At 58.3% G+C, this 23307-nt stretch overlaps 1 protein-coding gene across 1 annotated transcript; it reads left to right on the top strand.

Moving 5' to 3' along the window:
* LOC104334969 (Fc gamma binding protein) lies at window positions 1-22508 on the top strand. The gene is made up of 15 exons (XM_075412515.1): window positions 1-67; window positions 1182-1768; window positions 2337-2904; window positions 4673-4872; window positions 5210-5351; window positions 5910-6241; window positions 7344-7917; window positions 8319-8917; window positions 9952-10516; window positions 11641-12242; window positions 13324-13819; window positions 16905-17104; window positions 17982-18356; window positions 19255-19539; window positions 22339-22508. The coding sequence occupies exons 1-15, from the start codon at window positions 1-3 to the stop codon at window positions 22339-22341; spliced, it is 5595 nt and encodes a 1864-aa protein (XP_075268630.1). The 3' UTR covers window positions 22342-22508.
* Window positions 22509-23307: the final 799 nt, after the last annotated feature.

Raw genomic sequence — 23307 nt, 5'->3', positions numbered from 1 at the left:
ATGTCTTCGCGTTGGCTAAAAAGGAGAGTGAGGGCTGATTGCCTGGATCGTTTCGAGGGCAGAACGCGTGAGATGTGCCGAAAAAATCGGAATTAAGGGGAGAGGGACCTGGCCTGGAAGATGATCGGGGACCCAAGGTGGAGGTGATTCCGTTGCTTGAGGGAACATCCTCCTTTCTGCCCCAAATAATGGGGGGAAACCGGGTGGTTTAGGGGTCAAAAACCTCAGAAGGGTTGAAACGTCCCTGGTGGACACCTCCTCCCTCCTCAGGGAGCAAGAGGTGAGAGGTAGCCATGAAGTAATTGGGTAAAAAGCCAAACTTTTCAAACACAAGTCCAGGCTGGGTGGAGAGTGGCTCGAGAGCAGCCCTGAGGAGAAGGACTTGGGGGTACTGGTGGATGAGAAGCTCAGCACAAGCCACCAATGTGTGCTTGCAGCCCAGAAAGCCACCCTTATCCTGGGCTGCATCGAGAGCAGCGTGGCCAGCAGGGCGAGGGAGGGGATTCTGCCCCTTCACTCCGCTCTTGTGAGACCCCACCTGGAATCCTGCATCCAGCTCTGGAGTCCCCAACATAGGAAGGACATGGATGTGTTGGAGCGGGGCCAGAGGAGGCCACGGAGATGATCTGAGGGCTGGAGCACCGCTGCTATGAGGACAGGCTGAGAGAGTTGGGGCTGTTCAGCCTGGAGAAGAGAAGGCTCCGGGGTGACCTTAGAGCTGCTGCCAGTGCCTGATGGGCCTACAGGAAGGATGGCGAGGGACTTTTCACAAGGGGGTGGAGTGATAGGACAAGGGGGAACGGCTCTAAACCAAAAGAGGGCAGATTTAGATGACATATTAGGAAGAAATTCTTCCCCATGAGGTGGTGAAACACTGGCCCACGTTGCCCAGAGAAGCTGTGGCTGCCCCCTCCCTGGCAGGGTTCAAGGCCAGGTTGGATGGAGCTCTGAGCAGCCTGATCTGGTGGAAGATGTCCCTGCTTATGGCAGGGGGGTTGGAACCAGCTGAGCTTTAAGGTCCCTTCCAACCCAAACCATTCTATGATTCTATGAAAAAAATATAATAATCTGCATCTGGTGAACCTCATCACTGGGCACGATGGTGTCCCCCATTGCAGGGAACTCGCCGGATCTGGCCTGTAGTCCCCTCGCTCCTCACGAATGCCCTTGTCTCGCGGCAGGTATCTCGTGTCCCGCGAACAGCCACTACGAGAGCTGCTCCCGGGGCTGCAGCCAGACCTGCAGCAGCATCTACAGCCCGGTGAAGTGCTCGGGGCAGTGCAGGGAGGGCTGCGATTGCGACGACGGCTTTGTGCTCAGCGGCGACGAGTGCGTCCCCGTGTCCCGGTGCGGGTGCCTCCACCAGGACTTCTACTACAAGATGGAGGAGACCTTCTTCCCCACCAAGCAGGAGAAGTGCCAGTGCCAGGACGGCAACGCGGTCGACTGCCAAGAAGTTTCTTGCCCTGGAGACAGTGAAGGCAAAGTCATCGACGGTGTCTTCCAGTGCCCATCTGCTGCGCGTGGGGCCTGCGTGGCCACAGGTGACCGCAGCTACATCTCCTTCGATGGGATGGCTTTCAACATCTCGGGCGCCTGCTCCTACATTCTCACTGAGACTTGCAACGGTGACGGCGTCAAACCGTTTCTTGTGAAAATCGAGAAGAGCGCCCGGCAGAAGAAGAAGGTCTCTGTCATCCGAGCATTGTCCGTTGAAGTCTATGGGCTCACGCTGACCTTGATGCGAGGCAGGAGGGGAGCCGTCACGGTAAGGCGGTGCTTCGTGGTCTACCTCTTTCTGGTGGTGACAAAGTCTGTGGGCTCCTGGTGACCTTGACACGAGGCAAGAGGGCAACTGGCACGCGCAGTCTGCTCTGTGAGTGCAGAAATTACGGTGGCGGTGTCTACAGGCTCATGATGACCTTGGCGTGAGGCCACAAAGGCTCTGGGGCAGCGGGTGGTGAAGCGCGGCTGCACCTCTTTATGGTCGCGAGCGTGCTGGTGTCAAAGTCGACGGGCTCGCGTTGAATCCGGCGTGAAGCACAGGCTGTGTGGTCACAGCAAGGCCAGGTTTTGCGGTCCGCTGCTTTTCGGGTGCGAACACGGGAGCACCCAGAAATTGTTTTTCTTCCATGGAGGGAAGACCTCACTGCTATGACCGAGACAAAGCTGTGCTCCTCCCCAGTTTGCCTTCCAGTTTCAAAGTGGGAGGCATAAATTCATTGAAAGGTTGGTTGGAAGCTGTTTTCCCCAATGTTTTTTTGTTCCTACCTCCATCGCCGCCTCCTTGTATTGTCCTTGAAGCTCACTGGAGGATTTCTCTCTCCCTGTCCCAGATGGACTCGATATCCCACCACCTCCCGGTCATCCTGAACAAGGGGCAGGTCCAAGTGCACCAGCACGGGATGGGTGTCCTGCTTCAGACTGACTTCGGCCTCGCCGTACGCTATGACCTCCTCCACCACGTGACGGTCACGGTCCCGCCGAGCTACCAGGGCCACCTTTGCGGGCTCTGTGGCAACTACAATGGGCAACGTAATGATGACTTCCTCCTCCCCAGTGGCCAACAGGCCCCCACCGCCATGGTCTTTGGCTCTGCCTGGAAAACACCTGAAATGGATTGCGATGACGACTGCTCTAAGGACGACTGCCCCGTCTGCGCAGAGGAGAAGAAAGTGATCCTCCAGAAACCCAACTACTGCAGCATCCTCACGCTCCCAGAAGGCCCCTTTGACTCCTGCCGCCACCTCATCGACCCAGCCCCTTATTTCCAAGCCTGCCTCCACGACGTTTGCCTGGCTCAGGGGGACACCCGCATCCTTTGCCAGAGCATCCAGAGCTACGCCACCGCTTGCCAAGACGCTGGTGTCATCATCGAGCCTTGGAGAAGACCATCCTTGTGCCGTAAGTGGGAGTCGTGGGTGGGAGACTTCCTGCGTGGCCGCGAAGTCACATCCCGTTGGGCTGAAGTGAAAAGTAGGCGGGGCTTTACCATTTATTTCTGAGGGATGTTGGGGCTGGGTGTCCGTGCTGACCAACCCTCGATGCCTGGCGGGGTGCAAATGGTGCCTTTGGGTTGGGAGGATGACGGTGGCCTGCAAGCAATTTCCCCAGGGTGAAGCCAGCCCAAGGGGCTGCATTTTCATTGGCGTTGGGGACAAATAAGGAAAATCAACCCGCACGTGCCAACTGGGTGCATCTTCACCCATGTGGTGGGCGAGCAGGAGAAGCCGCCGCCAGGTGTCAACCAGGCGGATTTTTGCTGGCATTCTGGGCCAGCGGGGAAAGCCAACGGAAGTACCGACCAGGTGCATTTTGGGTTGGTATCGGGTGAAAACGGGAAAAGCCAATGCAAACGCCAACAGGGGGAGCTTTCTTTGAAACGGGAGGCAAACGGGAAGAGCCAACACAGAGAAAAATGCGCTTGGTTAGCACTTGCGTTGGCTTTTCCCTCTGGTCCCCACCACCAAGCGCCAACGGGTTGTGTTTTCATCAACATTCAGACTCCGCCATCTCCCCGGGGTGCCACGGCACCGCTCTTCTGCCCAACGTTCCATCTCGGGCTTCATCCTTCTAGGGAAGCTCAGGAAGTGTGGGCTGGATGATTGGTCAGTGAGGTGGATTGGGAACTGGCTGAATGGCAGAGCTCAGAGGGTTGGCATCGAGTCGAGCTGGAGGCCAGTAACTAGTGGTGTTCCCCAGGGGTCAGTACTGGGCCCAGTCTTGTTTAACTTCATCAGCGACCTGGATGAAGAGTTAGAGTGTACCCTCAGCAAGTTTGCTGATGACACCAACCTGGGAGGAGTGGTGGATACACCGGCAGGCTGTGCTGCCATTCAGCGTGACCTGGACAGGCTGGAGAGTTGGGCAGAGAGGAACCTGATGAGGTTCAACAAGGGCAAGGGCAGGGTCCTGCACCTGGGGAGGAACAACCCCATGCACCAGTACAGGCTTGGGGTGGACCTACTGGAGAGCAGCTCTGTGGAGAGGGACTGGGAGTGCTGGTGGATGACAGGGTGACCACGAGCCAGCAGTGAGCCCTGGCTGCCAAGAAGGCCAATGGGATCCTGGGGTGCATCAAGAGGAGTGTGGGCAGCAGGGCGAGGGAGGTTCTCCTTCCCTTCTACACTGCCCTGGGGATGCCCCATCTGCAGTGCTGTGTCCAGTTCTGGGCTCCCCAGTTCAAGAGAGATGAGGAGCTACTGGAGAGAGCCCACTGCAGGGCTACGAGGATGAGGAGGGGACTGGAGCATCTCTCCTCCGAGGAGAGGCTGAGGGAGCTGGGCTTGTTCAGCCTGGAGAAGAGAAGGCTGAGAGGGGACCTTCGAAATGCCTCTAAATATCTGCAGGGTGGGGGTCAGGAGGACGGGGCCAGACTCTTTCCAGTGGTGCCCAGCGACAGGACAAGGGGCAACGGGCACAAACTGAAGCGGAGGAAGTTCCATCTGAACCCGAGGAAGAACTTCTTCCCTCTGAGGGTGACGGAGCCCTGGCCCAGGCTGCCCAGAGGGGCTGTGGAGTCTCCTTCTCTGGAGATATTCCAGCCCCACCTGGACGCAGCGCTGTGCAGCCTGCTCTGGGTGACCCTGCTTGGGCAGGGGGTTGGGCTGCGTGACCCACAGAGGTCCCTTCCAACCCTGAACATTCTGTGATTCTGTCCTTCTCCTTCCAGCTCTCAGGTGCCCGGCCAACAGCAGCTACTCCCTCTGCACCCATCTCTGCGCCAACAGCTGCGCGGGGCGTGTAGACGCCTCCAAATGCCCCCAAACCTGCGCCGAAGGCTGCCGCTGCGACAAAGGGTTCACCTTTGACGGGCACGGCTGCGTTCCCGAGGAGAAATGCGGATGCTTTGTGGATGGGAAATATTACAAGGTAGCAACCGCACGAGTTTTGGGGAGGTTTAGGGGTATTTTTCACGTTTTCCTCCTGCCTGCGCTGTGGCGCGTTTCTCCAAAGGTGAAGGTGTGCGCGGTCCAAAGCGCCTCGCGGGGAAAAGAACCTCAAAATCTTCCCCCTGCCGAGCGATTCTGCGGTTTCACATGGAGAGAATTGGGGCGTTTTGCATTCTGCAACGCTGCTGGTTCTCTCGGGTAGACCTAAACGTGCTGGTTTTCTTCTTTTTTTTCCCCTTTCCCCATATTTTTATGCATTTCTGCCTGACACGGTTTGCTTTCCTCACTGCGACGCCTCACGCCCTCTCGCCCCGCAGCCCCACGAGTCGGTCCTGAGGGAGAACTGCCGGCAGCGTTGCACGTGTGTCCCCAGCGAGGGCTTGACCTGCAGCAGCCACAGCTGCACCGACGACGAGACCTGCGAAATCCAGGACGGCGTCTTGGGTTGCGTCAACCAAAGTAAGGAAAAATGGGGTCGTCGGAGTTGGGGGGTGGGGGAAGAAGAGGGGTCTTGGAGCCAGAGCGTGTCGTGGGGCTGGTCTGGATGTTTGACTTCAAGGTGTGGGCTGAGCTGGAAACCCTCTAGCAAGGGGAGGTGGAGGCCACACATCCTGTCTCTAACCTGAAGAGGGGCAGGGATGCGGTGGGGGGGTTTTGGAGGAGCAAAGGTCTTCAGAGCAGCCGTCCCTCAGCTTTGCGTCCACCCAGACACCCTGTTGTAACCATGGTGGCGCCTTCTTGAAGGACGGGTGCAACCTCTGGTGACGATGAACCCAATCTTGACATTTTTCCGAGTAACGGGGGGTGGGAAAGGTGTCTGAAAAGGGGAAATTTGGGTTTGGTGATGGATTGTTGTGTTCTGGTTTACACCTCGGAGCTGCCAGTCTCCTGCCAAAGCCCGAGGAGAAGCAGAGGACGCATGGTGGGACCCCAACACTGGTGAAGACTCTTGGTTTGCACAGTGATGTGAGATATGTCCCTCACTGGAACATCTCCCGTGGTTTCTTCTCCTTCCAGATCCCTGCAAAGCCCTGCGGTGCCGGCCCAAGGAGAGGTGCAAGCTGAAGGACGGCCAAGCCAAGTGTGTCCCCTCCCTGGTTGCCACCTGCTGGGGTTGGGGAGATCCCCACTACCACACCTTCGACGGGCTCGATTTCGACTTCCAAGGCACCTGCACCTACACCATGGCTGAATCCTGCGGGAGCGACACCACGTTGGTCCCCTTCAAGGTGGAGGGCAAGAACGACATCCGCGGCGGGGTGAAATCCGTCTCCTACGTGAGCTTGGCCAACGTCAAGGTCTACGGCCAACACATCTCCATTCGCCGGAAGGAAGTGGGCAAAGTCAGGGTGAGTTGGCCTAAAATGGAGGGAAAAAAATGGCCTTTCCCCACGTCTTTCTTCATCCGTCTCTTCCCCATCTCCTTTTTCATCCATCTCCTTCATCATGTTCAACGCCTTGCCCTGCTCTGTCAGGGCCACCCTTATTTTTGGCCAAATCAATCCAACTTGAACGTGGATTTTTGAACTGTTGGGATACGCCGGGGATACGCTGCCTTGCGTGAGGCAACCTGAGGTTGTTTCCTTCCCTGGGGGGAAGCCGAGAGCACCAGAGGTAGATGCAGTAGGTGTCCGAGAAACCTCAAAGCAGGTGGGACACCCCTCTGGGAGGTTTGCGGTGGCAGCCCGCCGCGTGTGAATCATCGAATCATCGAATGGTTTGGGTTGGAAGGGACCTTAAAGCTCAGCTGGTTCCAACCCCCCTGCCATGAGCAGGGTCATCTTCCACCAGCCCAGGCTGCTCAGAGCTCCATCCAACCTGGCCTTGAACCCTGCCAGGGAGGGGGCAGCCACAGCTTCTCTGGGAAACCTGGGCCAGGGTTTCACCACCCTCATGGGGAAGAATTTCTTCCTAATATGTCATCTAAATCTGCCCTCTTTTGGTTTAGAGCCGTTCCCCCTTGTCCTATCACTCCACCCCCTTGTGAAAAGTCCCTCGCCATCCTTCCTGTAGGCCCATCAGGCACTGGCAGCAGCTCAAACGTCACCCCATAGCCTTCTCTTCTCCAGGCTGAACAGCCCCAACTCTCTCAGCCTGTCCTTGTAGGAGAGGTGCTCCAGCCCTCAGATCATCTCCGTGGCCTCCTCTGGACCTGCTCCAGGGGTAAAGATCACAATCGGGTGAAGCGAAAGCAAAACGTGACAAAGGCAGTAATGCTGAGAAACTGGAGAGGGTTTTGATGCCCAGAGCAACTCAACAGCCCCTGATGAGGGTTGGCTCCCAGTCTGGATCTTCCCCAGAGCGCGTGGAGCTCGCGGTGGGCAGTGGCACGCTGTGACGGTGTTCGCTTGCTGCAGCACGCAGCGGTCCCGTGGCCGCAGCCTTGCCGCGTCGTGTGGTTGCACACCCCGAGCCCGCGTCGTCCTCACACCTCTCACTCCCCACCCGCAGGTGGACGGGGTGGTGACGCTGCTCCCGGTGAGCCTGGAGGATGGCAAGGTGCGAGTCTTCCAGAGCGGGCTCAGCGCCGTGCTGGAGACGGATTTCGGGCTCCGGGTGACGTACGACTGGAACTGGCATCTGCTCATCGACCTCCCCAGCAGCTACTACAAACACACCTGTGGCCTTTGCGGCAACTTCAACCTCAAACCCGAGGACGACATCCCCCAGAGCGGCAGCGACCTCCCCGCCTTGGTGGCCTGGGCCGAAGGCTGGAAGGTCCTCGATGACGATGACCCCTTTTGTTGGGATTATTGCGAAGGCAACTGCCCGGTGTGCGAGGAGGAGAAGAAGGAGCTCTATGGGGGCAACCAGTACTGCGGTCTCCTCAAAAAAACCTTCCAGGGCCCCTTCAAAGCTTGCCACGACGTCGTCAAGCCGCAGGATTTCTACCGCAACTGCCTCTACGACGTCTGCATGAACGACGGGGCGAAGAAAATCCTCTGCCAGGTGCTGGAGGCTTACGCGTCCACCTGCAAGAAGCACGGGGCGGTGGTGCACGACTGGAGGACGCCGTCGGGCTGCCGTAAGCGACGGGTTTCCTCCTCGGTCTGTGCGGCCGGGTGGGGTTTTTTTCGCAGAGTAAGGGAATATCTAGCGTGGGAGGAGGCACGCAAAGAACTTGGCGTTGTTTGCGTGGGGGAACGGCCAACGCTGGCGCGTTGGACACGAAATAACTGGGGATCACAGAATCACAGAATAGTAGGGGTTGGAAGGGACCACTGTGGGTCATCTAGTCCAACCCTCCTGCTGAAGCAGGGTCACCTACAGCTGGCTGCACAGGACCTTGTCCAGGCGGGTCTGGAATATCTCCAGAGAAGGAGACTCCACAACCTCCCTGGGATGTTGCATCCAACGCGCTCGTTGCGGTGCCCACGTGATGCTGCTGCATCCCCCGTTCCTAACGGCCCCGTTTTCTCCCCGCAGCGTTACCCTGCCCCGAAAACAGCCACTACGAAGCCTGCGGCAGCGCCTGCCCGGCCACATGCGACAACCGGGACGCGGGGGCCGCTTGCGCCCAGCCCTGCGTGGAGACCTGCGCCTGCAACGAGGGCTACGTCCTCAGCGGCGGCCAGTGCGTGGCGGTGGCCAGCTGCGGCTGCACCCACGATGGTCGCTACTACCGGCCCGGGGAGGACTTCTGGGCCGATGAGACCTGCCGATCTCGGTGCAGGTGTGACCCAGAGGTGGGCATGGTGGTGTGCGAGGACGCCGGCTGCAAGGCGGATGAGAGGTGCGCCGTGGTGAAGGGCGTGAGGCGGTGCGTGGCCAAGAGCCGCTCTGTCTGCGTGGCCACCGGCGACCCCCACTACACCACCTTCGATGGGCGCCACTATGACTTCATGGGCACCTGCGTCTACCAGCTGGCCGCCCTCTGCTCTGATGACACCACCCTTGTCCCCTTCACCGTCACCGTGGAGAACAACAACCGGGGCAGCCGCGTGGTCTCCTACACCAAGGAAGTCACCTTGAAGGTCTACAACATGACCCTCAGCCTCAGCCAGGCGCACCCCCAGAAGCTCAAGGTAGGGGAGAACAAGGTGCCGGGTGGGTTGTGAGGTTCCTGCATGACGTTGGAGTGGGTTACAAACTCATTGCAAGGCATTTGGTTGGGCTGCAAGGTCCTCGTAGGGTATTTCGGTGGGTTTGGGTGGGTTGCAAGGTCTTCATAGGGTGTTTCGATGGGTTTGGGTGGGTTGCAAGGTCCTCATATGACGCTGGGGTCGTTTGCAAACCCATTGCATGATGTCCTGTGGAGTTGCAAGCCCATTACAAGGGTGGTGCATGGTGTCCTGCTGGGTTGCAAACCCATTGCAAAACAACTGGGTGGGTTGAAAGGACCTTGCATGATGTCTGGGTGGGTTGCAAGGACTTTTCATGGTGTCCTGCTGGGTTGCAAGGTCCCTGTATGACATTGGGGTGGGTTGCAAGGTTGGCAAGTGGCTCCCTGCTGGGCTGCACGGTCATTGCATGCTGTTGAGATGGGTTGCAAACCCATTGCAAGGCATCTAGGTGGGCTGCAAGGTCCTTCTGCAGTGTTTCGGTGTGTTGCAAGGTCCTTGTAAGGCATTGGGTGGGATACAAGGTCTCTGCGTAGTGTCCTGTTGGGTTGCAAACTCATTGCAAGGTATTTGGTTGGGTTGCAATGTCCTTGGATGGTGTCCTGTGGGGTTGCAAGGTCCCTGTATGACCTTGTGGTGGGTTGCCAGGTCTCTGGGTGGTGTCCTGCTGCATTGCAAACTCATTGTGTGGCATCTGGGTGGGTTGCAAGGTCGTAGGATGGTGTTTAGGTGGGTTGCAAGGTCTCTGCATGGTGTCCTGAGGGGCTGCAAGGTCCCTGTATGACCGTGGGGTGTGTTGCAAGGTCCCTGCGTGGTGTCCTGCGGGGTTGCAAGGTCCCTGTATGACCTTAGGGTGGGTTGCAAGGTCCTTGCATGGCATTGGGGTGGGTCGCAAGGTCCTTGCGTGGTGTCCTGTAGGGTTGCAAGGTCCTTGTGTGGTGTCTGTGTGGGTTGCAAGGTCCTTGGGTGGCGTTGTGTAACCCATGGTGCGCTTCCAGGTCAACGACATTCTGGTGGATCTGCCCTTCAAGCACGGCACCCAGCTCCAGGTCTACATCAGCGGCGTCCACGGCTTCATCAAGACTGACTTCGAGGTCATCGTCACCTTCAACTGGCACAGCTACGCCAGGGTCATCCTCCCCAACACCTACGCGCGATCCGTCTGCGGCCTCTGTGGCAATGCCGACGGCAACCCCCAGGACGACTTCGCTTTGCCCGATGGGCAGCAGGCTGCCGACGAAATCCGATTCGCCGACTCCTGGAAGGTGGCTGACGTCCCCGGTTGCTGGGCCGGTTGCGCCGAAGGTTGTGAAGGTTGCACCGAAGTGGAGAAACGCGCCTACCGCGGCGACAAGCACTGCGGGCTCCTGGTGAAGCAGGGCGGACCCTTTGCCGCCTGCCACGGCGCCGTCGACCCGACCTCTTACTTCGACGACTGCCTCTTCGACACCTGCCTCTACAAGGGCCACCAGGAAACGGTCTGCCACTCCCTCGGCGCCTACGTCACCGCCTGCCAGAGCCAGGGCGTCCGCCTCAAGCCGTGGCGCACGGCCGCCTTCTGCAGTACGTGGGCCTGGGGGGGGGATCTCCGGGGGGTCGCGGGCGCAAGGGCCGTCGGGGGGTCGTGGGAGCAGAGCTTTCGGGTTCTTTTTGCTGACACTGAGGGTTTAGGGCTTGCGCTCACCAAGTCTTTCTGGGTCGCGCAAGGGCTTCCACGTGCGGAAGCTTTCTGGTTTGCATGCGCGAGGGTCTCTGGGTGGCGCAGAGGGTCTGGGGGGTCGCGCGGATGAATTCCGTGGGGCTTCCACGCTCGGAAGCTTTCTGGTCTGCAAAGATTTGGGGGCTTGGATGCGTGAAAGCCGGTTGGGCTTGCACGCACGAGGGCTTTGTGGGCTGCACGAGGGGATTCTGGGCTGCACGAGGGGATTCTGGGCTCCACGAGGGATTTCTTGGCTGCACGAGGGGTTTCTGGGCTGCACCGTAAATTGTTTGGGGCTTCCATGCACAGAGGCTTTCTGGTTCGGAGAGATTTTGGGGCTGGCGTGCACGAAAGCTGGTTGGGCTTGCACGCACGAGAGCTTTGGGGGCTGCATGAGGGGATTCTGGGCTGCACGAGGGGTTTTTGGGCTGCACGAGGGGTTTTAGGCTGGTGTGCACGAATCATTTTGGGCTTGCAGAGAGATTTTGGGGCTCGCAGGCGTGAGCTGTTCGGGGCTCGCAAGCGCGGAAGCTTTCTGGTTTGCACGAAGAGCTTGGGGCTTGCACGCGTGAAGGTGGTTGGGCTTTGTGGGCTGCACGAGGGGTTTCTGGGCTGCACCCCTGAATCCTTTGGAGCTTCCACGCACAAAGGCTTTCTGGTTTGCGAGGATTTTGGGTCCTTACACACACAAAAGCTGTCTGGTTTGCACGAAGGGTTGGGGCTCACATGCGTGGAAGCTTTCTGGTTTGCACGCGCGAGGGTCTCTGGGTGGCGCAGAGGGTCTGGGGGTCGCACGGACGAATTCTGTGGGGCTTCCACGCACGGAAGCTTTCTGGTCTGCAAAGATTTGGGGGCTTGGACGCGTGACCTTCTTGGGGCTTACACAAGCGGGGGCCGTCCGGTTCGCGCGGGGGGTTTAGGACTCCCAAGCACAAAGGTTTTGCGGCTCTGCAAACCCCACCCCTGATATTTTTCTCCCCCTCCCCAGGCCCCGTCTGCCCCCCGAACCAGCACTACGAGCTCTGCGGCCCAGCCTGCCCGGCCACGTGCCGAGGCCAAGCGGAAGCGGAGGAATGCGAGGAAGCCGCGCCCTGCGCCGAAGGCTGCTTCTGCGACGACGGCTTCCTGCTGAGCGGCGACCGCTGCGTCCCCTTGGCCCAGTGTGGCTGCTTGCACCAGGGTCGCTACTACAAGGCGGGCGAGGAGTTTTTCTCCTGCCCTCATTGCGGCGAGCGTTGCAAGTGCGAAGCAGCCGGGGCGGTGTCTTGCCAGCCGGCGGGCTGCGCGGCGGGCGAGACGTGTGAGGTGCGCGATGGCGTGCGGGGCTGCTACCCCAGCGAGTGCGGCCGCTGCCAGGTGCTGGGCGCCGTTTCCCACAGCACCTTCGACGGGCGCCCGCTGCGTCTCGCCGGCGACTGCAACTACACGCTGGCGGCGGTCGAGGCCGCTGGACCCGACGACCCGCTGGTGCCCTTCGCGGTGGAGGTGGAGAAGGAGAACGGCGAGGGGGGACCCCGCATCCGCCGGCTGCTGGTCGCCGTGCAGGGGGTCACCGTCGGCATGGCCAGGGGCACCCGGTGGGAGGTGACGGTGAGTGGGGCCCCTTCGGGGTGCAAAAACTCTTCTTGAGCTCGCAAATGCCGTTTCGCGGTGCCCAGTAAGAGGGCAAACCGTGTTTTGGGGTGCAAAACCTGCTTTGGGGTGCACAGCAGGACGTGCAAGCCCTGCTTTGGGGTACAAACCTGATATTGGAGTGCACAGCAGGATGTGCAAGCCCTGCTTTGGGGTACAAACTCCGATTTGGGGTTCACAGCATGTTGTGTAAACCCTATTTTGGGGTGCAAACCCTGCTTTGGGGTGTAAACCCTGCTTTGGGGTGCACAGCAGGGCACACAATCCCCACTTTGGGGTGCAAATCCTGATGTTGGGGTTCATACCCTGCTTCGGGCTGCACAGCAGGACGTTCAAACCCTGTTTTGGGGTGCAAACCCGATATTGGGGTGCACAGCAGGTAGTGAAAACCCTGCTTTTGGGTTCATATCCTGCTTTGGGGTTCAAGTTCTGCTTTGGCGTGCACAGCAGGACATACACACTCTGTTTTGGGGTGCAAACCTGACTTCGGGGTGCACAGCAGGACATGCAAACCCTGCTTTGGAGTACAGGCTCCGATGTGGAGTGCACGGCAGGTTGTGCAAGCCCTATTTTGGGGTGCAAACCCTGCTTTGGGGTTCAAGTTCTGCTTTGGCGTGCACAGCAGGACGCACACGCTCTGTTTTGGGGTGCAAATCCCGATGTTGGTGTGCACGGGAGGATACGAACACCCTGTTTTTGGGGCGCAAACCCCACTTTGGGGTTCATACCCTGCTTTGGGGTGCACAGCAGGACACACAAATCTTGTTTTGGGGTGCAAACCCTCTTTTGGGTTTCATACCTTGCTTCGGGGTGCACAGCAGGTTCTGCAAGCCCTGTTTTGGGGTTCAAACCCAGTTTTGGGGTTCAGACCTGATGTTGGGGTGCACAGCAGAATGTGAACATCCCGTTTCAGGGTGCAAACCCCACTTTGGGGCTCCCTCCCTGCTTCGGGGTGCACAGCAGGATGTGCACACCCAGCTTTGGGCTCCCCACCCCCCCCTCTTCTCACCCCTCTTTTTCTCTCCCCGCTCCCCCACAGGTGGACGGCGAGCGGCACCTCCTGCCGCTGGCGCTGGCGGGCGGCGCGGTGACGGTGTCCCAGGAGGGCACCCACCGGGTGCTGCTGGCCCGGGGGGGCCCCAAACTCCTCTACGATGGCGACGCCTACGCCCTACTCACCCTCCCCGGCACCTACCGCCGCCGCACCCGTGGCCTCTGCGGCGACTTCGACGGCAACGCCGACGATGACGCCGTCGCCCCGCCAGAGCTGGGTTCCCCCGCATGCACCCACGGGTCCGTGCCTCCCGCCTGCCCCTCGGCCGCCCCGGGACCCTGCGGGGTGCTGACGGAGGTGACGGGTCCCTTCGCCGGGTGTCACGGGGTGGTGGCACCCCACGAGCACATGGCCAGCTGCCTGCGGGAGCAGTGCGAGCGGCCGGGCGCCGAGGCACTGTGTCGCAGCTTGCAGGCGTACGCGGCCGCGTGCCAGGCCGCCGGCGGGGAGCTGCGGGAGTGGCGGGGAGCTGCCAACTGCCGTGAGTCGACGGAGGGGTCGGGGGTGGGGGGGGGTTGGCATGCCGTGGGTTTGCTGCTCTGCAAGGGGGCGAAGCGACTGCATGCAGCGGGGTTGCGGTTCTGCGAGGGAAAGCGGTTGCTAGCTGTGGGGGTTGCGTTTCTGGAAGGGAAGGTGGCTGCAAGCTGTTGGGTTGCGTTTCTGGAAGGAGAAGGCGGTTGCGAGCTGCGGGGTTGTGTTTCTGGAAGGGAAGGTGGCTGCGAGCTGCGGGGTTGCATTTCTGGAAGGAGAAGGCGGTTGCGAGCTGCTTGGTTGCGTTTCTGGAGGGGAGAGTGGCTGCGAGCTGCGGGGTTGCATTTCTGGAAGGGAAAGTGGTTGCGAGCTGCTCGGCTGCGTTTCTGTAAGGAGGAGGATGTTGTGCGGTGCGGGGTTGCGTTTCTGGAAGGAGAAGGCGGTTGCGACCTGCGGGGTTGTGCTTCTGGAAGGAGAAAGCAATTGCATGCAGCGGGGTTGCGCCTCTGGATGGGAAAGTGGTTGTGTGCTGCAGGGTTGCGTTTCTGGACAGAAAGGTGGTTGCGAGTTGCGGGGCTGAGTTTCTGGAAGGAGAAAGCAATTGTGTGCAGCAGACTTGCATTTCTGGAAGGGGAAAGCAGCTGCGAGCTGCAGGGTTGCATTTCTGGAAGGGAGAGTGGTTGCGAGCTGCGGAGTTGCATTTCTGGAAGGAGAATGCAGTTGCATGCAGCGGGGTTGTGTTTCTGGAAGGAGAAGGCGGTTGCGAGCTGCGGGGGTTGTGTTTCTGGAAGGGAAGGTGGCTGCAAGGTGTTGGGCTGCATTTCTGGAAGGAGAAGGCGGTTGCGAGCCACTCGGTTGTGTTTCTGGAGGGGAGAGTGGCTGCGAGCTGCGGGGTTGCATTTCTGGAAGGGAAAGTGGTTGTGAGCTGCTCGGCTGCGTTTCTGTAAGGAGAAGGAGGTTGCGCGCTGCGGGGTTGCGTTTCTGGAAGGAGAAAGCAATTGCATGCGGCGGGGTTGCGCTTCTGGATGGGAAAGTGGTTGTGTGCTGCAGGGTTGCTTTTCTGGACAGAAAGGTGGTTGCGAGTTGCGGGGCTGAGTTTCTGGAAGGAGAAAGCAATTGTGTGCAGCAGACTTGCATTTCTGGAAGGGGAAAGCAGCTGCGAGCTGCAGGGTTGCATTTCTGGAAGGGAGAGTGGTTGCGAGCTGCGGGGTTGCGTTTCTGGAAGGAGAATGCAATTGCATGCAGCGGGGTTGTGTTTCTGGAAGGGAAGGTGGCTGCAAGCTGTTGGGCTGCGTTTCTGCAAGGAGAAGGCGGTTGCGCGGTGCGGGGTTGCGTTTCTGGAAGGGAGAGTGGCTGCGAGCTGCGGGGTTGTGTTTCTGGGTGGAAAGGTGGCTGCAAGCTGTTGGGTTGCATCTCTGGAAGGAGAAAGCGGTTGCGAGCTGCAGGGCTGCGTTTCTGGAAGGGAAAGCGGTCGCGAGCTGCTCGGTTGCGTTTCTGCAAGGAGAAGGCGGTTGCGTGCTGCGGGGTTGCGTTTCTGGAAGGAGAAAGCAGTTGCATGCAGCGGGGTTGCGTTTCTGCACGGGACGGTGGTTGCGAGCTGCAGCATTGCATCTCGGAAGGGAGAGGGGTTGTGAGCTGCAGGGTTGCATTTCGGGATGGAGAAGGCGGTCGCGCACCACGGGGCTGCGTTTCTGCGAGGAGAAAGCAACCGCACGCAGCGGGGTCGCGCTCCTGCGCGGGAGCCGCGCTCGCACGCGGCCGCTCCTCGTTTCGCCGAGGTCGCGAGGCGCTAAGCGGCTGCGCGGTGCCGGTTCGCGATCCCACGCGGGGTCGGTGGCCACGCACCGCGGGTTTTGCGTTCCGGCGAGGGTCTCCGGTCTCCGCTTCCATGCGGCCGCCGGTGGTCGTTTAACGCGGGGGTCGCGTGCGGCGATGGCAGCGCACGGCGGCAGCACGCGGCGGCGTTTTCGCTGCGCACCGGGTAGCGAGGGGGGAAAGGCGCTGGCGTGCGGAGTCCGGTTCGGTTTCGAGGGGGAATCCAGCGGCGCGAGGGGGAGGGGGAGTTCGTTTTCGCGGTTCGCGTGCAGCGGCTGCCTTTGCGCAATATTTGCTTGCGCAAGGGCTTGGCGAAGTGTGGGGTTTTCCGTGGAAAAGGGATCTTTTCTGTGGGAAAAGGGATTTTTTCTGTGAAAAAGTGTTTTTTTTTCCCGTGGAAAACGTGGGGTTTTTCCATAGAAAAGGATTTTTTTTCCTGTGGAAAAGAGGTTTTTTCCCCATGGAAAAGGATTTTTTTTCCCTATGGAAAAGGGTTTTTTTTCTGTGGAAACCGGGGGGGGGGGGGGGGTGTGTCATAGAAAAGAGTTTTTTTTCATAGAAAAGTTTTGTTGGTTTTTTTTCCATAGAAAAGGGTTGTTTTCTTCCATGGAAAAGGTTTTTTTCCCCCCTGTGGAAAAGGGATTTTTTCTATGGGAAAAGGGTTTTTTTCCTGTGGAAAAGGGGAGATTTTTTCTATAGAAAAGGTATTTTTTATAATGGAAAAGGTTGGGTTTTTTTCCTGTGGAAAAGGTTTTTGTTTTCTGTGGAAAAGTTTGGTGTTTTTTTTTTCCCATGGAAAAGGCGGGTTTTTTTCCATGGAAAGGCGGGGTTTATTTCCATGGAAAAGGTTTTTTTTTTTTTCCATGGAAAAGGGTTTTTTTTTTTCTGTAGAAAAGGTTTGGTGTTTTTTTTTTTCCACGGAAAAGTTTCTTTTTGCATAGAAAAGGGATTTTTTTGCCATAGAAAAGGTGTTTTTTTCCCCATGGAAAAGGGTTTTTTTTTCCATAGAAAAGGTTTGGGTTTTCTTTTTCCATGGAAAATGGTTTTTTTTACATAGAAAAGGGTTTTTTCCATAAAAAAGGTGGGTTTTTTCCGTGTAAATGGGATTTTTTTCCCATGGAAAAGGGTTTTTTTTACATAGAAAAGGGTTTTTTTTCCATAGAAAAGGTTTGGAGTTTTTTTTTTTCCATGGAAAAGGGTTTTTTTTTCCCATGGAAAAGCAAAAACGAAGAGCAAATCGTGAAAATCGTCACTCTCCATTCTGCTCTGTCGCCCGCCAGCCCTCTCCTGCCCTCCCCACAGCCACTACGAGCTCTGCGCCCACACCTGCGCCCGCGCCTGCGCCAGCCTCTCCGCCCCGGCCGCCTGCACCCCGAGGTGCTTCGAGGGCTGCCAGTGCGACGAGGGCTTCCTCTTCGACGGGGACCAGTGCGTCACCGGCGACGCCTGCGGCTGCCTGCACCGCAGCCGCTACTTCGAGGTGGGGGCTCGGGCATGTCCCGTGGGTGCTCGCGTCCTTGCATGGGGAGCATCACCCTCATGCACGTCCCATGGGTGCTCGTGTCCTTGCATGGGGAGCCTTGCACCCTTGCATGTCCCATGGGTGCCAGCACCCTCGCACAGGGACCTCTGCACCCATGCACGGGGACCACTGCACCCTTGCATGCTCCATGGGTGCTCACGTCCTTGCATGGGGAGCATTGCACCCATGCGTGCTCCATGGGTGCTTGGACTCTTGCATGGGGAGCGTTGCACCCTTCCATGGCCCATGGGTGCTTGTGTCCTTGCACAGGGAGTGTTGCACCCTTGCATGGCCCGTGGGTGCTAGAACCCTTGCACAGGGACCTCTGCACCCATGCATGGGGAGCGTTGCACCCTTGCATGCTCCATGGGTCCTCGCGTCCTTGCACAGGGACCATCGCACACCCCACGGGCACTCACTTCCTTGCACAGGGAGCGTTGCACCCTTGCGCTCTCCATGGGTGCTCACCTCCTCGCACAGGGACCTTTGCACCCATGCGTGCCCCATGAGTGCTTGGACCCTTGCATGAGGAGCATTGCACCTCTGTGTGCCCCATGGATGCTTGCACGGGGACCTTTGCGCCTTGCACACCCCATGGATGCTCGCATCCTCGCACGGGGAGGCTTGCACCCTTGCATGGGGACCATCTCACGCCCCACGGGCGCTCACACCCTTGCACGGGGACTGTTGCACCCTCGCACGCCCTTCTCCACCTCCCGCACCTTTGCGACCCCGCCGCGCACAGCCTTCTTCCCCCCCCCCCCCTCCTTTTTGCGCCCTCCGCGCGGGGAAAGCCGTCGCCGGCGGCGGTTTTAGCGCCCGTCCCGCCCCGCAGATCGCCGAGACCGTCCTCTCCTCCGACTGCAGCCAGAGCTGCATGTGCCGGGCGGCGGGCGGGATGCAGTGCCAACCGGCCGGCTGCCCCTTCGGCCAAACCTGTGGCCTCCAAGATGGCGTCCGGGGTTGCGTGGAGCAACCGGGCCGTTGCACCTTGGCCCCTGCTGCCCGCTTCGTCTCCTTCGACGGGGCCACCGGTGCTACCATGGCCGCCGGCATCTACGTGGTGACTGCTCTGTGCGACGCTCTCCACCCCGCCTGGTTCCGGCTCTTGGCTGACGTTGGGGAGGATGGGGACCGCCCGGCCGTGGTGGCCCTTCACCTCTTCACCCCCCGGGTCTTCATCACCGTCAAGAGGGGCAAGAAGGTCTGGGTAGGTTGTCCCCACCCGAAATGTCCCCCCTGGTCTTAATTTTCACCCAAATCCATGGTTTTCCACCAATTTACTGCAAAGTCCATCAATATCATGCGAGGGAAGCGCCTATGTGGGCTGTCCTTCATCCCACCATCATCATCAGGTGTCCACACGCTGGCCCGTCGCTTCCTTTTGACCAATTCTGCTCTTTTCCCAACGATTTCACATGAAGGAAGCACCCCCACGCGTTGTCCTTCATCCCACCATCACCTGGAGAACCTCCGTGCACCCGCCCAACCCTCCCTTTGGATTCAAATTGTCCTTTCTTCTCCTCAATTTCATCCCAGAGGAGGCTGCGCAGGCGCCGTCCTTCCTCCCACCATCATCGCAAGGCCTCCTTGCGTCGGCCCGGCCCCTCGTTTTAACCAAAATCGCCTTTTCCCCCACCGGTTTCCGACGGAGGAAGCGTCCGCACGCGATGCTCTTCTTCAAGAGGCACCCACGCGTTGACCCGCTCCTTTGTTTTGACCAAACCAGCCCTTTTTTTCCAGCAGTTTCATGCAAATGAAGCACCCACGGGTGTTGGCCTCCATCCCCACCACTGTCGAGAGGTGGCCAAGCCTCCGCTTGGCCCTTGATATTGACCAAAATTGCCCTTTTTTTCCCCAGTTATTTAATGTAAATGTGATATAAGGGCACCCATGGGTGCCGTCTTCACCCCAGACCCCTCTCCCAGCCCCACGGAGAGGATCCAGGTCCTCATCCCACCTCCCACCCCGCCCCCCAGGCAGGAACGATCCCCGCGAGATCAACCCTCACCCCCATCTCCACCCCATCCTGGGGCGATTCCCGCTGTCTCTCCATCCCTAAAACGGAGAGATTTCACCCCGTTTTGGGCCACGGGTGTCTTCTCCAGGTCAACGGGGTCCCAGCCACCCTCCCTGTGGAGGTCTCCAGCACGTTGACCATCGCTGAGACCCGGGAAACCATCTGGCTCACCCAAAAACCCGAACTCGTCGTCGGCTTCAGCCCCGCCGGGGAGGTGACGGTGACGGCGACCCAGGACCTGAGCAAGCGGCTCTGCGGGATCTGCGGGAACTACAACGGTGACGCGGCCGACGACCTCCGAGGGCCCGATGGGAAGTTGGTGGGGGCCGTGGCGGCCATGACCAAGGCCTGGAGAGCACCCGACTTCACTCACGTGAGTGGCCCCAGGAGGCGACACCGCGTGGCTTGGTTTCGGTGATCTTTGTCGTCTTCTGTGTCCCAGCTCAGTCTCAGTCATGTCCCTGTGGGCCTCGGTGCCACCACCATGAAGAAATGTCCCATCAGTTGCTCCCATCCCTTCAGATTAACCAAAATTGCTGGTTTTCCACCAATTTAATACGAGGGGGGAAGAGCCCAAAAAAGGAGGGGAATGCCCCAAAAATGGGGGAAAAGAACCCAAAAAGGAGGGGAAAAGCCCCCAAAAAGGGGGAAAAGGACCTGAAAAGAGGAGGAAAAGCCCTAAAAAGCGGGGGAAATAGTCCAAAAAGGGGGGGGGGGGGGGAAGCCCCAAAAAGGGGTGTAAGGAGCCTGAAAAGGAGAGGAAAAGCCCCAAAAAGGCAGCAAAGTAGCTCAAAAAAGGGGGGAAAAGAATCCAAAAAGGGAGAGAAAAGGCCCAAAAAATGAGGGAAAAGCCCTAAAAAGGAGGGAAAAATTCCTAAAAAGGGGGGGGGGGGGAAGAGCCCCAAAAGCAGAGGACAAGAGCTCAAAAGGGGGGGAAGAGCCCCCAAAAAAGAGGAAAAGTGCCCAAAAAGGGGAGGAAAATCCCCAGAAGAAGGGGAAAAGAACCAAAAAATGGGAGAAAAGCCCTAAAAAGGAGGGGAAAGCCCCCAAAAGGGGGGAAAAGAGCACATAAAGAAGGGGAAAAGAATCCAAGAAGGGGGGAAAGAGCCCAAACAGAAGAGGAAAAGGCCCCAGAAGTGGGGAAAAGAACCCAAAGTGAGGAGGAAAAGCCCCAAAAAAGGGGGAAAAGAACCCAAAAAGAGGGGGAAAAGGCCCAGAAAAGGGAGAAAAGAACCTAAAAAGAGAAGGAAAAGCCCTAAAAAGAGGGGAAAAGAGCCCCAAAAGGAGGGAAAAGCCCTAAAAAGGAGGGGAAAACAGCCCTAAAAAAGGGGGGTGAAGAGCCCCAAAAGCAGAGGAAAAGAGCTCAAAAGTGGGGCAAGAGCCCCCAAAAAAGAGGAAAAGTGCCCAAAAAGGGGGGAAAGGAGCCCGAAAAGGAGGGGAAAAGCCCCAAAAAGGGAGCAAAATAGCCCCAAAAAGCAGGGGAAAGAACCCAAAAGGGGGGAAAAAGGCCCCCAAAAGGAGAGGAAAATCCCCAGAAGAAGGGGAAAAGAACCCAAAAAGGGGGGGAAAAGGCCTAAAAAAGAAGGGGAAAAGCCCCCAAAAGGGAGAAAAATAGCCCAAAAAGGGGGGGGGGGGGGAACAAAAAGGGGGGGAAGTCCCAAAAAGGGGGTAAACGAGCCCAGAAAAGGGGGAAAAGCCCCAAAAGAAGGGGAAAAGACACAAAAAGAAGGGGGAAAACCCAAAAAAAGGGGGGAAAGAAGCCAAAAAGGGGACAAAATGCCCCAAAAGGAGGGGAAAAGAGCCAAAAAAAGGGGGGAATAGCCCCAAAAAGAAGGGGAAAAGAGCCCAAAGCAGGGGAAAAGAGCCCAAAAAGAGGAGGAAAAGCCCCAAAAAAGGGGGAAAAGAGCCCATAAAGGGGGGAAAAGAAGCCAAAAAGGGGGGAAAGAGCACCCAAAAAAGCGGAAAAGGCCCCAGAAGTGGGGAAAAGAACCCAAAATGAGGAGGAAAAGCACCCAAAAAGGGGGGGGGAAGAATCCAAAAAGAGGAAGAAAAGCCCTAAAAAGGCGGGGAAGAACCCCAAAAGAAGAGGAAAATAGTCCAAAAAGGGGGGGAAAGAACCCAGAAAAAGGGAGGAAAAGCCCTAAAAAGGGGGGGAAAGCCCCAAAAAGAAGGGGAAAAGCCCCCAAAAGGAGGGAAAAGAACCGCAAAATGGGGGAAAAGGCCCAGAATAGAGGGAAAAGAAGCCAAAAAGGGGACGAAAAGCCCCAAAAAGAAGGGGAAAAGAACCCGAAAAGAGGAGGAAAAGCCCTAAAAAAGAGGGGAAAAGAGCCCAAAAAAGGGAGGGGAAGAGCTCCAAAAGCAGAGGAAAAGAGCTGAAAAGGGGGCCAAGAGCCCCCCAAAAAGAGGAAAAGAGCCCCAAAAGGGGGGAAAAGCCCCAAAAAGGGAGCAAAAGATCCCCCAAAAGGGGGGAAAAGACCCCAAAAAGAGGGGAAAAGAACCTAAGAAGGGGGGAAAAGAGCCCAAGAACAGGAGGAAAAGCCCCAAAAAGGAGGTGAAAAGCCCCCAAAAGGAGGGAAAAGACCCCCCCAAAAAGGGAAAAGCCCAAAAAAAGGGGGGAAAAGCCCTAAAACGGGGGGAAAAGCCCCAAAATAAGGGGAAAAGAACCCAAAGAGAGGGGAATAGCCCCAAAAAGAAGGGGAAAAGAGCCCAAATGGGGGGGAAAGAGCCCAAAAAGAGGAGGAAAAGAACCCAAAAAGGGGGGAAAAGAGCCCATAAAGGGGGGGGAAAGCCCCAAAAAGGGGGGGGAAAGAGACCAAAAAGAGGAGGAAAAGAACCCAAAAAGGGGGGAAAAGAGCCCATAAAGGGGGGGAAAAGCCCCCAAAAGGGGGGAGGAAGCCCCAAAAAAGGGGGAAAAGAACCCAAAAAGGGAGGATAAGCCCTAAAAAGGGGGGGAAGAGCCCCCAAAAGAGGAGAATACCCCCAAAAAGAAGGGGAAAAGAGCCCAAAAGGGGGGAAAAGAGCCCAGGAAGAGGAGGAAAAGCCCCAAAAAGGGGGGAAAAGAACACAAAACGGGGGATCAAAAGTCAAAAAAAATGCCAAAACCCGCCAAAAAGCGAGAATCCCCCCCAAAACGGGGAATTAACCCTCTCTCCTCTCTTCTCTTTGCCCCCAGTGACGCGGAGAAACGGCCGCCGGCCGGCCCGACCTCGCCGCCTCGCTCCTCGCCGTGCAACTGACGCCTGCATCCAAAAATGAGATCCAATATTTTCCCAAAATTCGAGCTTTTCTCCCCAAAAAAAACCCTGGGAGAAGCCACCGATTTTTGGCAATAAAATGGTTGAAACTGGGGAGGGGCAGAACAAAGCCGAGCGGGGGAAGGGGTTGAGGAGGAAGCGTGGGGTGGGGGTGGGGGGGTCCCGGATCCCTGGGTGCCCTTGGGGGGGTTGGGGTGGTTCCCGGACACCCGGCTCCCGCCCCCGGCGCCCGTTTGGGTCAATATTTCACCCGTTTGGGTCAATATTTGATGTCACGGCTTCGCCCGAGGGCCCGGACACCTGGGTGCCCCCGGGGGGGGGGGGGGGGGGGCACCCGGATATCTGGGTGCCGAGGGGGGAGGGGGGTGGGGGAGGCTCCCGGATGTCTGTGTCCCCTGGGGGCATCCCCTCCCCAGTCCCTTCCAGTTTCCTCCAGTTTGCCCCTGGTTCCCTCCACTGTGCCCTTCAGTGTCCCCAGTCCCTCCCAGTCCCCCCCCAGTTTGTCCCAGTCCCTTCCAGTGTGCCCTTCAATGTCCCCAGTCCCTCCCAGTTTGTTCCAGTTTGTCCCAGTCCCCTTCAGTGTGCCCTTCAGCGTTCCCAGTCCCTCCCAGTCCGCTCCCCAGTCTCCTCCAGTCTCCCCCAGTTTGTCCCAGTCCCCTCCACTGTGCCCTTCAGTGTCCCCAGTCCCTCCCAGTCCCTCCTAGTTCGTCCCAGTCCCCTCCAATATGCCCTGCATTGTCCCCTATCCCTCCCAGTCCACTCCCCAGTTCCTTCCAGTCTCCCCCAGTTTGTCCCAGCCCCCTCCAGTGTGCCCCTCAGCATTCCCAGTCCCTCCCAGTCTGCTCCTCAGTCTTTTCCAGTCTCCCCCAGTTTGTCCCAGTCCCCTC

The sequence above is a fragment of the Opisthocomus hoazin genome, unplaced genomic scaffold (assembly GCF_030867145.1).
Source record: "Opisthocomus hoazin isolate bOpiHoa1 unplaced genomic scaffold, bOpiHoa1.hap1 HAP1_SCAFFOLD_143, whole genome shotgun sequence".
In the NCBI taxonomy this organism is placed as follows: Eukaryota; Metazoa; Chordata; class Aves; order Opisthocomiformes; family Opisthocomidae; genus Opisthocomus; species Opisthocomus hoazin.
The sequence above is the reverse complement of the archived record's forward strand: the minus strand, read 5'-3'. Positions and strand labels throughout refer to the sequence as shown.